Below are 15,716 nucleotides of genomic sequence, written 5' to 3'. Positions count from 1 at the left end.
TACTCTGGTCGACCACTAGTCCAGGCAATGAATGCTCGCTCAAAAAAAGGGTACAGAGGGAAAAGTTTGGAAGACAATTTTTGATCTCGCAGTTCTGTTTAGGGTAGTAAGGAGGTAAACATATCAAAAGTCCCCACCCCTACCCCCTGTGCTAAGGGGGTGGGGGTGGTTCAAAGGTACCATTTTTTGGTTTCTCGCATATAACTTGAAAACTATGCATTTTACTGACATAACTATTCTATAAGAAATTAAAGCTTACATAATTTCCTGTAATATTGATCTAACAACTTTTTCTATATCTCTTTCATTTTTCGAGATATCCGCTCTAGAAGATGTGACATTTTTGAAAAAACACATTTTCCCTCAATTTTTTGCTATTTTTGCTCTTATAACTATTTGAATATCGATGGGAAAAATCCATGCTGATAATGAGCTTATAGAGCATCAAATTTTCTTCAACTTTATGTATAATTTCACAAGTTTACGCACATCCCCACGACTGTTGCAGCAGCTTATGTGTTGAGTGTGAGATCTTCAGTTATGCAAAAATAGACCAATACAAAGGAATTTGGAGAGAATGTTTTGAACACAATTTTTGACTTTGCAGCTTTGTTGGGACCAGTTAGGGGGTGGACATATCAAAAGTCCTCATCCCTATCCCTTGTGCTAAAGGGATGAGGGTGGTTTAAAAGGTGCATTTTTCAATGTTTTGCTTACTCGCTTATATTTTGAGAAAAATTCGTTCAACCGACATGACTAACTATTCAGAAATGAAGCTTGATAAATTTTCTACAATATTTGTTTTGTGGTGATTTGTGATATCGCCAACAGTTTTCGAGATATACGCTCTTAAAAGTGTAAAATTGTTGAAATAACAGCTTTTAATCCTATTTGTTGATGTTTCAGGGCCTACAACTCTCCAACAATGCATCAAAAAAATGAATGCTCAGCTCACCGTAGATTTGTAGAGCTTTGTTTTCTCTTCAATTTGATGTATTATTTCACTACTTAATGTTTTCCTTCTATTGTTATAGCAGATTGATTCAATGTGGGGGGTGGAATTTTTATTTTGTAACAATTGATCACTTGACAATGAAATTTGAGTCTGGAACATCTGGTACACAATTATTGACTTTGTAGCTTAATGAAGACTAGTTGGGAGGTAAACATAGCCAAAATACGCATCTCTAGCCCATCTATTGAAGGCGTGGAACTGCTAAGTTGACACTTGTTGCAGAGTTGAAAATTTCACCCACAACATCGAATCAGCTATAACAATAGTAGGAAAACATTAAGTAGTGAAATAATACATCAAATTAAAGAGAAACAAAGCTCTACAAATCTAAGTTGAGCATTCATTTTTATGATGCATTGTTGGAGAGTTGTAGGCCCTGAAAGATCGAAAAATAGGATTAAAAGCTGTTATTTTAACAATTATACACTTTTAGGAGCGTATATCGAAAACTGTTGGAGATATCACATATCACCACAAAACAAATATTGTAGAGAATTTATCAAGCTTCATTTCTGAATAGTTAGTCATGTCGGTTGAACGCATTTTTCTCAAAATAAAAGCGAGTATATTGACTCATTCCGATGAACTGGGTTTTACAAAAGGCTTTGGTTTACTGCTTACTAGGTATTCTTTTATATATATAGACATCTGATAACTATAGTTCTTTCAGCATTGTTACATTAGAATCGATTACAGTTACACTGAGCACCTTTTGTCCAATATATTCTGATTTATTTTTGAAGATTCTACTATCTTCAATGTCAGGAATTTCTATAAATCTATTCTACAAAAAATATCAAGTCAATGTTACGACAAACTTAATTTTATTTGCTTGTCCTGTACAAATAAATTTACAACATATTTTTCACTCAAGAATAATGCTCTCAATAAAATATATACAACTAATCAAGTTTTTTGTACACTAAGCTGCAATAGATTCCCTAAATCAGACAATATTCCTTTCTAGCATAGGCTCGTTGGTTAAGAGCCTTTCAAAGCCCAGTCTACTTAAATCGATTGAAGAATATCTTCCATCAATTATAAGTTCCATCATCGCTCTTCCCAATGCTGGTGCTTGTTGTATTCCTGCAAAATCAAACTATATTATTTATTTTTTAATACTACAGCAAATTAACTCTACTACTCAAGTTGTTCGTTACGAAGGATATTAATTTTCAAGTTCGGTATCGTAATGAAACTAAGTTCCACTATCCAACTATCGTATTTATGAATTAAGACATCTGAATCGTAGTTAGCTTCAAACACATGAAAGAAAACTACAATTTTTCTTTATCGGAACCTGTATCATTGATAATCATGGAAGTGTAGTATTTACATGCGAAAAATACATATAAAATATTGACCTTATCCCCAACTATACAACGTATATCTTAATTGGAAAAATTAAAATGAATCATCAATCTCAACAGTCTATTTTGACATAGTAGGCCTACTGTACATGTTCCCACTCACCGTGACCACTACAACCTGTGCACATCATTAGATTTGAATAGTATGGATGATGACCGATGATTACATTCTCATCAAATGTATTGAAATCGTAGTAGCCTGCCCAAGAACCAGTGACCTATAAAGGTAGAATAAAGCATTATTTTAATCAGCTCAAATTTTTATATCACGGACCCACCATTTGCTAGGAGCATCTTATGATCTGCCCTCTATCGGCAATAGATAAAGAAATTAGGCCACAGCTTGGCATGAAAATTAATGAGTCTAATCATTTAAATGATTAATTGATCTGTTGGAAGTGCTCTGTAGAATAGTTGACTAATTGCAGCGAATTTTGTGAAATATTGGGCGGGGCTTAAGAGTCGACCTCAACTTTATCCATTGACAATTAATATTTCTCGTTGACAGTTATCAAATAAGCAGTGATCATGTTATTTTTGCTTTTGCTTGATGCAATTGGAAATTTAATTCCAAATCAAGTTTATTTGGATTTAATTGACTCTGGTATCCATGGATCTCTTGCTTATTCTGGAATTTCTGGCATAGCCTATCGCTTAAGCTGGTTTACATCGAAGTTATTGACAAAATGTTGATAACTTAATCCTTATGGATTCTATTAGATTGAACGGAACTTGACTAACACATATGTTCATCAAATGTTTACATTTTGTTAATAACTTTGGTGTAAACGCAGCTTTACTCTTAACTTATTCAAAAGTGTGAAAGCAGCCAATGCACTGATTCTTTCTTCCATGGAAGTCCATTATTTTATATATAAGAGTCCATTCATAATAATTAGTCCAACATTTAATGTGGCTGATTTCTCATGTCCTAAACTTTACTACCATAAATATTAAAGTGGGAATTATCAAGTGGACATTTTAATGTTAATTTGAATAATTCTGAATGTAGTTTATTCACTTTGATTATTGACTACCATTATATGATTTCTTTCTTTAATCTTAGCTTGAAACCAAAAGCTTAGGGATGAAAAATTGAATGTAAATTAACATGTAACTTAATTTAATTTCTATCTAAATTGAGAACTTTAGTATTTACTTGTGATTCATTAATATAAATATCAATAGGGTTGTCTTGTGTCATGTAATGACATCAATATCGGGGACCGAGCTTCTGGAGTACAAAAGCATGAAAAATTTATTACCAAAGAAGAAATTATAATATCATTCACAGTTCATACAGAAATGTTCTATCTAATCACAGTAAATTGAGATTAATTCCCAGAGGAATGCAAAAATTTCCCTCACAAAGGCCCGGTTGCACAAAAGCCGGTTGAATTTTAATCCTGACAAATTTCACGTGAAATCAGAGAAGATCATTTTAAAAAGATGGATCTACTGGAATTTATCAGGATTGAAAATAATCCGGCTTTTTTGCAACCGGCACTAAGTACCTGATTGAATGATTACAAAAGTTCAACAGCTGAGTCATAATTTTGACACAGTCCCAAACACATGAACTCGCTCACTCACTTCCATCATCAACAGACGACGAAATAATTATTATCAGCTGTTTTTCCAAGGATGAATGATAATTATCCTTTCAATGTCCTTCAGCGAGTTTTCCCAGGGATGAGACCTAGTGCAATCGAATTTTTATATTATAAACCTACTATGCTCTGAGTTTTGTGAGAATCGTTAGAGCCGTTTTCGAGATCCGGTGAAATACAAACATATAAACATCTAAACATATAAAAATAATAGAAATTGCTTGTTTAAGGATAGGATGAAAGGAAATAGGACCAGCTGATGGAATATTATGTTTTTTTATATAGTTTTAGCTGATTTTGAAACATGAAAATATCAGGTCCAGTAGCTCATAAGCCTGTTCAATTTCAATCATGATTAAATTCCATGAGAACTAATCAGAGCAGGGGTTTTTTTAATAGAAGGCTTCGGTGATTTCTTCTCGTGGTATTTAGTCCGGATTAGGAATTAACAGACAGGACAACTGACTCTCTCAAGGCCATGGCTGTGTAGAAACAAAGAGCCCCAGAGGAACCAATACAACAGAAGCTAAAGAAATTAGTCGCATTTCTATCACCTCACAATAAACATCAATTATTCAACTACCATAATTATGTTAGGAGAGATTGATTTTAAATTTATTTTGCCATCATCCGGTCACTTTCTGTACCTATTCTTCCTGATGTTCCATGAATACTGCAATGTTTTAAAATAAGATCGCTAAATTTGGTAACTCAACTATAGCTATTAAAATCTTTTTCACTTGCTCACACTTTCTTTCTCACGTTTTCAACAGACTATGGAAACTTTTTTTGATCAGCTGCTACTTGAGGGACCAATAATTCTTTCTGAAAGAGCTTCAGCGATTTTTCCCAGAGTTGAGACCAGTTACAAAATAATTTTTTTATCGCAAACGTACTCTATTCCTGATTTAATAAAAAAATGTTAGAGGCGTTTTCGAGATCCGTCAGACATACATACATATCCACAAACACACATATTTAAACAGAAATTGTTCACTTAGAATAATTGACTTCAATGATTATGATTTCATTCAATGAGAGCTTATTTCACATAATAATAACAAAGGGTATAAAAAGCGAAAATGTCAAACATAATATTATTGGAATCGAAACTAATAACAGGTGGCATAAAAAGCAAAAATGGCAATCATAATTTTGAAATCGAAACAGTGTAGCTATCATCTTATCTCCATCTGATCTAATGTAAACAAATTATTGTAAGATTAACATCAATGTGTCAGCATTATTTGAATGGGGAGCATTGATGCTATTAATGAGGTATACTGACAATTTAAAGTGAATATCAAGGAACTGTTATGCATATTCTCCAATATTTTTATCGAAAGCTACCTTCTATTTTCTTTGGTAACACAACTAATGTTTGGGAATAATTGATTCATGGAAAAAGCGCCTTACTTCTATGGAAGATATTTTTACATTAGGAAAAGCAACAACAGCTATTTGGCCGTTTTAATAAATAACCCCTTTCTTTCGTCAAGTTAAATTCTGGCCGAATTTCCTCATTCTTTGCACACAGATTCCACAACGGACACTTCTGAAGTTTTAAAAATACCCTCCATTCATCATACTGAATGATTAAAATTTCATTGAAATTGTTTAAGCTGTTCACGCGATCTATCAGATATACAAACAAAATTAGTCTTGATAGAATAGGATCAATCGATAGAACTCCCGTCATAAAAGTTTGTTTTATGAAACATAAAAATTATCTATACTCCCAGAGGAATAGAAATAAAAATATTTATTCTTATATTTACATTCTAATATTTATAAATCTGATTACCCTCTTTAAAATTATTCAACACGACATATTTCGGCTATAAATAATGCTATTATCAAGTGATTGGAAAATAAATAATAATATAATATTCTCAGGAATAGCTCTGATTGAAGTAGCAGTGCCCAATCATTTTTTCCGCGATAAGTGCATTTTAATCTTCAACTTGGTGCCAAACTAACAAAGTTAACTCAACTTAATGCCAACCTGACAAAATTATTAATTTGGTTACCAGTTAACAACTGTTTCGAAGAGGTACTCTCTCTAGATTATAGTTCTATATTCATATATGGTATGGACATTTCAATTATAATTAAGAGATTGGAATAAGAAGAATATACATGCTAAAAGACGAACTTTAAACCCTTAAAAACCACCCTTAGAGTTAAAATATCGCCAAAAGATTTCTTAGTCAGCATCTAGGACTTATAAGGAAGCTATATTTAAAGTTTTGTTGCAATCCGTCCAGTAGTTTTCCAGAAATCGTGATCAGTGAGATAAGAATTTTACAAGTATAGAAGGTTTTCAAACGCCGCTAGACTACAGAAGATAATAAAGAAAATCTTAGTTTCTTCAAATATTACAAAAATCATCCACTATCTATTCAATAGATCTTTCAATTCTCTACTTTTCAAACAATTGTTGGACTAAACGATATGATCATGTTCACCTTGAGTTTTTCAAAAGCTGGAACTCTGCTGGCTAGAGCTGGCCAAACCTTCTCTTCAAAGTAGCTGTGATCAACTTCAAGGTTTGAAACATCTGGTTCTTCTTCAGGGCTTGGAGATCGTCCACATATATAGTTTCCACCGAGTCCTTCTCGCCTAGAATAGAATATTTTTATTGATGAATAAATATCATTCATCCATAATAATGGGGAAGCTTACAGTATAAAAGAAATCACCAATTATTAACCAGAAACATAACATGTTAATTCTAAAATGCACTAGAATTCTTAATCGTCATGTCAAAAGCAAATACTAATCAACAATTAAATTAGGCCTATCTAAATAATAGTTTTCATAGTAAAAATTAATTCTATTGTAAACCCTTTAAAATTTGCGAATTCAATGAAAATATTTTCTCAGATTACAATAGAACCTTACCTGAAGTAAACATGATTAGGATCGATAGTGAGAGGCGTATTTAAGCCAGGGCCATCCGGACAGTGGAAACAGTACACGTACCTCTTCCTGCAATGTAATTATTACATTAGCATCTTTGAGTTCATGAGAATATTCATTGAAGTAATGAAGATGAATCTATAAAAAAGCGTTTGGGTTGCGATTGGCACCCAGGGAATGGAAGTGCAATTGATAGACGGTAGTGCACAATACCAATTCCAAAACGTAGTATGCATTTCCTAAGAAATTAAAGGCATTTGGAAAGACACGATTTCAATTTACATTTTCAAAGGTTGAATTATTCAATGAGAGGTGGAAATCATGCCAAAATTGTTCTGGGTTTTTTACAATTAATGACTCTTAAACCTCTTGATTCAGTAATTTTTTTATTTTCAAATCGTTTGCAAGATTGCAATGGCATTTTTTAACTGTCTTTAATCGCTGATTGAAGTAGGATTTAGTAAGTAGGTACTTGAGATAGGGCAGATAAACAATAATACTCTTAGAAATTCATCAGCTGAACTATTCATTTCAATAAAAATTGAAGATTTGATTCTAAATTCCAAGGTATTAGCCCCCAATCAAATTATTTTGTCCAAATCCACAAACTTTGGATACACTTCAATAGAATTCTGAGTTTTCTTTATGAATTGAAATCAATTTCAACATTTAATACCACACGTATAATGCCAGGAGTTTATGACTGAACATATTAATATTTATAATATTCATGCTTATAAAAACTCTTTTCTTATGTTCACTGTTTTCCTTATCATTTCACCAATGGACCCTATAAATTATTTGCTCTTTAAGTATAAGTTTTCAAGTATAAGGGAATTCAACCCAGAATCCACGGAGAGTTCCTCAATTAGAAAATGTCGAGTTCCCGACTACAGCAATCTGTAATTTATACAATGAAAAAGTAGTATTTTAAAGATATATGAAGTATTGACTTTTTATTGCAAATCAAGATAATTATAGAACTCATGGCAAACCTGAAAGTGTAATAGAAAAGGATAGATTACTTCAGATACTGTTGCTGGTGAGATGTTGTGATACCTACCTATCCATAATGAAAACACTGCGATGTCAAAAATATCACTTATTTATTGTAAAATAACAAACATGTTTCGACACCAATAATGTAATCTTCAGTGTGAAAAAAGTATTGAATTTTTGAAAACATTTCAGTGTTTTAATGATAAATTACTTATTATTGAACTTGTTGAAAAATTTCATCGATTGATGATCTACAGACTTGGATTCCAAACTCATCTATAAAATAAAAGATGAAATGAACTGTTTGTGTTAGCTAATGAGATAAATGTGAAATTGAAAAATTACAAAGAAAAATACATACGATAATAGCATGGAAATGATTGACTTCTCATGGGAGTAAAGCTGCTACCCAATGAAGGAATTCTGCTGCAAAAACACGTGTACATTCTAGTAGGGGAAAAGACGCGTGATTGGTGTTGGGTAACTAGTGAGTAGTTGTGTTACCTGGGCTCGACTGGCAGAGCAGTTTCACGGAACTTTGAGTCGGAACCAATGCCAGCCAGTTGGGCCACTTTGCCTGAATGCGGCCCGGCGGCTATCACGGCCACCGCGAAATTTATCTGTCTCACTTCCCCGTCAGCAAGTTGCACCTGTAACACAACTTACAAATCAGGCCATACAATTGATTTCTCTCTCACTACTGTCACCCACCTACAACCCACATTCAGTGACATTGCCTCTCTCTCTCTCTCTCTCTCTCTCTCTCTCTCTCTCTCTCCTCTCTCTCTCTCTCCTGCAACCTTGTATAAACTATACATTATTATTATTACCTGTAGTTATCTCTTGTAGTATTATTCTTGCTTCAGTTTATATATTATAATTATTATACTATGGGTATTTGTGATTTAATCGATCTGATTTCCACAATAAATATTCAACAATAATATTTTTCCACAATCAATTTATGCCAATAGTAGTCCTACTTACATAATCTCTTGTTTATCTTTACACAATTAGTGGTTTCAATTCTAATAATTAATTATAGAATTATTATTTTTCCGCTACTATAAGTTTCATAAGGTAAGGTTTTCTATTATTCTGTATTTTATTTTCATTTTTTTCCTTGAAACTCAATAGTATTAGTTACATACTTTATTCTTTTTCATGTATAGCCTTTGAAATGTAGTACTGCTCAGTGTGTGTTATTAGGGCAATAATGGGATTGGGTACCTGGTGCCTTCAAATATGTAGCCTATATTTTCAAATGAATGAATACCAATTAAATAAGTAAACACATTCGATACCGCATTTTCATATTGAGTATATGCAGGCATATGGACTTGCATGAGAAATTCTAAATTTCAGAGAATCTGGCAAAGCCGATGTTTGGTCAGTTCAAGGATTAAGTCTCAACTTATTTTATTCAAAGTATCTCCATTTTATAAAAAAAAACATACTAGTGACCCAAACAAAGCTACACTTGAAATAAACTCAAGAAAAATAAAGATAATATTTAGAACAGTATTATAATGTGAATCCTGAATACATATTTTTCATGATATCATGTTTGCTAATTAATTCGGATGTTTCGAACCGATTGTTCAAACTCAGCTTACCTGTATATTCTTCAAATTATCAAAGTCTCCTCTGCCATAGACGGCGTGGACTGCATCTCTACTGACTTGTGAGCCGAAGCCGACCACTTCGCCTTCCACATATTCTGCGCCATAGTATTGCGCCTTCTTACGCAGTGCTTGCAGCAGAAGCCACGGGTCAAACCTGCAAACAAAACCATTCATTCTATAGTGAGGTCCACGTTATAATGACAGTGAATAAAGATAGGAGAATAGCGTTGCCGATTCTCTGCATTAATTAATTATATTTCTACTCTGTCAAAAACATAATTGGCATCGTTGTGGACCTAGAAAAGAATAGTACCACCGGCTTTGTCGAATGATAGACAAGGATAGCAATTCAAAAGTTGAGTAAATACTGTCATTATAACGTGGACCTCACTATATACTGTATTCATACTCTGATACTACACAACACTTATTCAAAAGTTGGCCAATTTATTATTTTCACAAGAAAGTACTGATTTTAAAAGTCTGATATAGGGTTATGATTTCACTTTCCTGAAATTTAGTCCATTTTCACTCAAAAACTAAGAATTTTACATTTTGACGGTTGAAAACTGGATAAAAAACAAAAATATTACACTAGAGTCACCATTAATTGAAGAATTTTTGCGTAATAACATTAAGGTTTTCAATTAACTCACATGCATAATGATACTTCATCAGCAATTGAAATATAATCTAACTTTCAAATAAAAATAGATTATTGACTGATAGAGAGATGCTTTCAAGAATAGCAAAGAATTTACAAAAATTGTGTATCATACGCTACAAATGTTCTGAATGACAATTATTTTATACTGCATAATATTTCTAACTGCATAAGAATATGACAAGTGATAAAAATAAAGTTCCAGATTTAAATAATAAGCCTATGGTTTCTGTTTTGCCCAGCATGTCTTTATAGATCGCCGCAAACACAAACACGGTTAATCACAAATGATGAAATATGAACTAACAAATCGAAGTGGTTTTCTACAAATTATGGTTAAACTAGTGGTCTTTTGTCTACTAGGTACCTTGGTTAATCTAAACCTGCAATAATGTTTTGGGCAACAGCCTGATTGACTTTTCTGACCATTCACTCTATCCAATAAATGAATAATAGAGACTTATGTAGCTCAACTTTACAGTTGATATTGTTGTCAATAATCAATTATTTGATGTTTCTGATTAATTTACTATGAAACAAAATACTTACCAGCCTTCGTTTTCAAGGCCAAGACAAGCAAGTGCGATGCCATCTGTGTTCAACCATGGAAATTTTTTCTTTAGCATTTCAGGTGTCATCAACTGATTTTTGGCTCCTAAACTTCTGTAATATTAGATAAAGTGAGAATTATATTTTTTAAATTTGGGAACTTACACAACTAATCAAGTTTTAATGCACAAAGTGGTTTTGCACAATCTTGGAGGGAGCTAACTAACATTCCTAGAATATTATTCTTTGTGTCTTATTCTGATGTAAAACTCCCAATGCCCGGTCCCCAGTCCTGTCCTAAAATCTTGAAATTCTTGTAAACTTTAAATTCATGTAACTTGAGATTCTTAATTTATTATTATACATCTCTGAATATTTCCTGAAACTGATTAATGCTGTATTACTTGAAAAAAATATATAATTTCATTATTTTCTCTAAAGCATTTTTTTAAAGCATAATAAAGTAAGATTGTCAAGATATTTGAAGATTGTTAAGAAAATAAAATCAACATTCAAGAATAGAACACATCATATATGATTGAATGAATGAGAAAAATTAATTTTCCATAAATGTTTCAACAATGTTCTCATCATAATTATGATAGTTGTAAAGATATATATTCCAAGCACAGCACACAAACATATTATTTTACTAGTGAGAAGTTGAATAGAGCTATTAATTACATACATCTATCTGTGTGATAATTTGTGATTTGTAATGATAAATGACAACAAATCCCTCAAAAAGGACAAAGGAGTCAATTTTGTTGGCCAACTGAATCTGTATGATTTAAGTTCAATGAATATATATGTTAAGAATTTGAAGTTGATTGATGAAAGCAATCCAAAGATATCTTTGAACATACAAACAACCCCACAAACACGGATAACGACTCGAGTCTTTAGTCTAAAGGAAGAACTCGCTACGTTCGTTCAATGACTGTAGATATCATTATACCTGTACACTGGTGAAGAGGACTACAATGATACAGGTAGCCACTGGAGGGAAGTAATGCAGCAGACGGCCCTCTTTTGCAGTTAAAATACATGTTCATTGCGAAAGCATAACCCCACAGCAGTAGTTCATATCATGATTCACCACTAGCAAATAGGGCCTGCTCACCAACTGTCTAAAATTTACTCAGCGATTCCCTGTCTAAACTCACTCATCTATTAGGTAACAATTAAAAGCTTCTTACAGATTGAAATTCAAATTATTCTCATTATTCGATAAATACAAAGAAGAAAGAACATTATAGAAATATATAGAAAGACTCCCCGCTTTGATGGTTTTCAGTGTGTGGGGAGAAGTCGCTGAGAGCCAAAAAGTATTCACAATATTGATAATGAGTAACATAACATTTAAATTATCATTTTCATGAAAAAAATCAATACATCAGACAAATTAAATTAAGAATAACATGATAAAAATGGATTTTACTAAACAGCTCTTCATTGTTTCCATTTTTCTTTTTACCGACAGCAATCGGCTGGTTGCTAAAGCGGTTGGAGGGCTGGAAGCCAGTGGACGCTACCCGGATCATCAACATCATTTCTAAACTCCAGACCGCAGGAGAGTCATGAGCTTTCCACTCTTGGGCTAAAGGCAAATACAGAACAGATAGCAGAACCAATTTCTGCCGCCATAAACAAATGTTTCGAGGCTGGAAGGTTTCCACACCGTCTTAAGACAGCTAGGACGTTGCCAATACACAAGAAAGGGGAGTCTAGTAATCCTGCAAACTCCCGGTCAATCTCCATTGTTCCAGTCTTCTCAATGATAATCGAAACGGAGATGAAGATGCAGTTGGCCAACTTCTTAGAATTTCAAGTTTAATACCTTCTCAGAAAACTGAGACACCTGGTTGACCACAGCAGCCTCATCATGGCGTACCACTCACTTTTACTTTTTCGAAGCCACATCGACTATAGATTAGTGGGGGTCATTCAACAGCCATCCATGTTGTGCTGCTCCTACAGACAAAACCTTCAGGATAGACGTCCTTCTCAGACTTCAGGAATCATTGACGGCCTCTCTTAAGGCGTCTTGAAATCCTCGCTGTGTACAACCAGTATTATGTATTGTGCTCACTAAGTACATGAAGAAAACCCTGGATCGGCTACAAATATTTATGTGTACGATACTAGACATGCTGCCTCATTGGAGATACCTCGCAGCAGACTGGCTGCAACTTACAGCAGCTTTGTAACACAGACTATAAAATACTTTAACAGTCTTCCCAAAGAGATACAAGGTAAACCGAACTCTAAGATCTACACAGCTGTGAAGAACAAACTCAGAGAAAGACCACTCTACTCACTGGGGGGGGGGGGGGTCTTGAGAGAGAAGGCTCTTTTTTGCGGATCTCGCACCTCCACAACATCTAGCACCTACAAGCAGTTTTTCTAAATGTATGTGACAGAAGTTTTTTGACACTGCCTAACTGGAGATCCCAGTCCTTGGCAACGACTTCAAGTATTCAAGGAAGTAATTAATCACTGTGTGAGATAATTATAGAGAAATAGAGTTGAAAAATGATTCTATTTGGTTTGAGAATTACAGCTACTGTATATAAATTTGAATCCAGTGATACAGCTCACAAATTATGACAAGATGAGGGAAGATGGTATCCACTTCCCTGTGGAACGAGAAGAGCTTCTGCAGACTCTGCACCAATGCAAAGTAAACAGCAACACTGTTACCATCATACCATCATTAGGCACCAATTCAGGCGGGAGAGGCAGTAAGCCGAGCAATATTAGTTTGATAATTGTATTGAATTGTTCAATCGGAGAAATTGAATATTTATATTTAGTCTATTTCTGGTTGGATAACTATGTTGTATTACAGTACATTCAAAGATGCCCTCAATATGGTACTCCCAGGTGAGCTTTGGATTAATGGTGAATCCAAATGTGACTGCTGATGGCGATTCTGCAATTCAGTATACACAACAATCTTCAAGTCTAATCCACACTTAGCAATATCAAACACCACATCACCCTCCTACTTACACCTGGATCAAGCATTGGATTCGAGCCAGAAGAAATTTCCATGGTACCTATCATCTACAAAATCCAGCGCCCAACCCTCAAGATTAAGGCCATTGATTGCAATAAAAAATAATGTGGAAGAAAACACCGAGCCCTTTGCCTTTAAACCTCTTTCTCCAAGGGCAGAATCCTTGAATTTACTCCTCCTATAGAAATTAACTGTCTTCTTATTAATATGAATTCAACTCCGAACATCAAACTTTAATTTATCAATTGTGATAAAGGCAAGTTGTGAAGGTAGAAATTACAAAACCCAAATGGAAGTCTGATTGAAAAAAATGATGCAATAAAATGACAATAACTTACGCCTGCAGTGCTGCATTTTCCTTTAATATTTGCGCACTGGCTTCCGTTGCCATGAATAGGTAGCCATGTGGTGTGAAATTGACATTAGGAATGTCTACATTTGGAACTTCCAGATAATCCTCTATATTCCTAAGGAATTTAGCTCCAAATACTGACATTTGTATGTTCTCTTCCAAGGAGAACTGTTGTCGAAGTCCACCAACTGATAAAGATGTGGAGCAATCCCGATACTAAAAAACAAAATAGTTTTATTTGAACAAATAGTTCAGAATATAAAGCATTAGCAAATATATATAACTTTCACCAGAAGCTTTTTACAAAATGCCCTGTAACATGATTCTTATTTTGTACCACTTAAAAATAAAGGAATACATGAAAGTTTAAACATGAAAAAATTTGAATTTTTTAAATTGTTTTATTAAATTTTAGCGTAAGTACTGAAAAACTATTGTCTTAGAACGTAATATTTCATAATACCAATTTAATATATTCAAAAATAGTTAAGCTTAGTAAATACCTCAATAGGAAGTTCATTATTTACCGTAGGATCCCTTTCAACGACAACTACTTTCAGCCCTGATTTAGCACGCTGTTTGAGCCAATACGCAATGGAAGATCCTATGCCACCTCCACCGATGATGACTACATCACAGTGAGATGGAAACAGTTTATTGTTCCCAGTTGAGTATTCACCATCAGGGTCGTTTAAATTATCAAACATTTCTTTAAAAGAACTTTTAATCATTTTTCCAACTCTATGTAAGGGATTTTCAGGAGGTTTGTTAGAGTATTGAGGTTTGTTTCTGCTAGTTTCATCATTATATGTACTTGAATAACAACGAAAAATTGATTTCCTATTATTCAGCAAACTGTAAAAGTTCTTAACAACATTACTTTTAGGTCCTAGACGTACTAAACATGTATTTAATGCAATCCGCATTACGATTTAATAATATTTAAACAATAAAAGATAAATACAAAATAAGTATTGTTTATATCATAACCTAAATCTACAATGCACTGATTACGACCAACTAAAACTGAACTCAAAAATAGAAACCATTATCAATTTGCACGTGGTCGTAAATATTTTGCTCTCTTATCAGCTTATAAAAGAGGGTCTGAGTAGTGTCGTGATTAGGATAAAAAAAACAATTAAATTGATAACCTTTTACAACTTCAAATAACACACTTCGGCCTTCGGCTTCGGCATGTTCAGCCACAGAATAAATACAGTACAGACACAGAATAGGTACAGAATGAAAACTTGTAATCAATCGCCTATCTAACCAATGCTTTTTACATGACCCCAATACTAAACACGTCACGTGACCTTGGGAAGTTCCAATCCTGGTCTTCTGATTGGCTCGTGGCAGTGAACGAGATCAATTGATCCGGATCATTGAAGTGATCCGAACCTACCATCAATACTATTACAATGCGGCGCTTCCTAACAAGATGGCGGATTTTGGCGTCAGGATATAGCCAAGTTTCCGTACTGTATGTATACTGTGACTGCAGTGCAGAGCGACCCAGCATGCAGCAACAGCAGCAACGGCACATGCGCTTTGTATTCAATCGTAGTATACCTCATCCGCTCTT

At 33.9% G+C, this 15,716-nt stretch overlaps 1 protein-coding gene across 2 annotated transcripts; it reads right to left on the bottom strand.

Annotated features, from left to right (window-relative positions):
* Positions 1–1,822: 1,822 nt before the first annotated feature.
* On the bottom strand, positions 1,823–15,389 carry LOC111061796 (FAD-dependent oxidoreductase domain-containing protein 1). Of its 2 annotated transcripts, none has more exons than XM_022349487.2 (9): positions 14,632–15,389; positions 14,115–14,344; positions 10,755–10,868; positions 9,533–9,695; positions 8,421–8,566; positions 6,900–6,986; positions 6,464–6,617; positions 2,489–2,603; positions 1,823–2,101 (listed from the first exon to the last, which is right to left on the bottom strand). In XM_022349487.2, the coding sequence occupies exons 1-9, from the start codon at positions 15,052–15,054 to the stop codon at positions 1,962–1,964; spliced, it is 1,572 nt and encodes a 523-aa protein (XP_022205179.2). In that variant the 5' UTR covers positions 15,055–15,389; the 3' UTR covers positions 1,823–1,961. The 2 variants fall into 2 exon arrangements, with proteins under 2 accessions (XP_022205179.2, XP_022205180.2); XM_022349488.2 differs by having other exon boundaries at positions 1,934–2,101; positions 14,656–15,276.
* Positions 15,390–15,716: the final 327 nt, after the last annotated feature.

The sequence above is a fragment of the Nilaparvata lugens genome, chromosome 3 (assembly GCF_014356525.2).
Source record: "Nilaparvata lugens isolate BPH chromosome 3, ASM1435652v1, whole genome shotgun sequence".
In the NCBI taxonomy this organism is placed as follows: Eukaryota; Metazoa; Arthropoda; class Insecta; order Hemiptera; family Delphacidae; genus Nilaparvata; species Nilaparvata lugens.
Note: the sequence above shows the minus strand (reverse complement) of the source record. Positions and strands in the feature narration are given on the sequence as shown.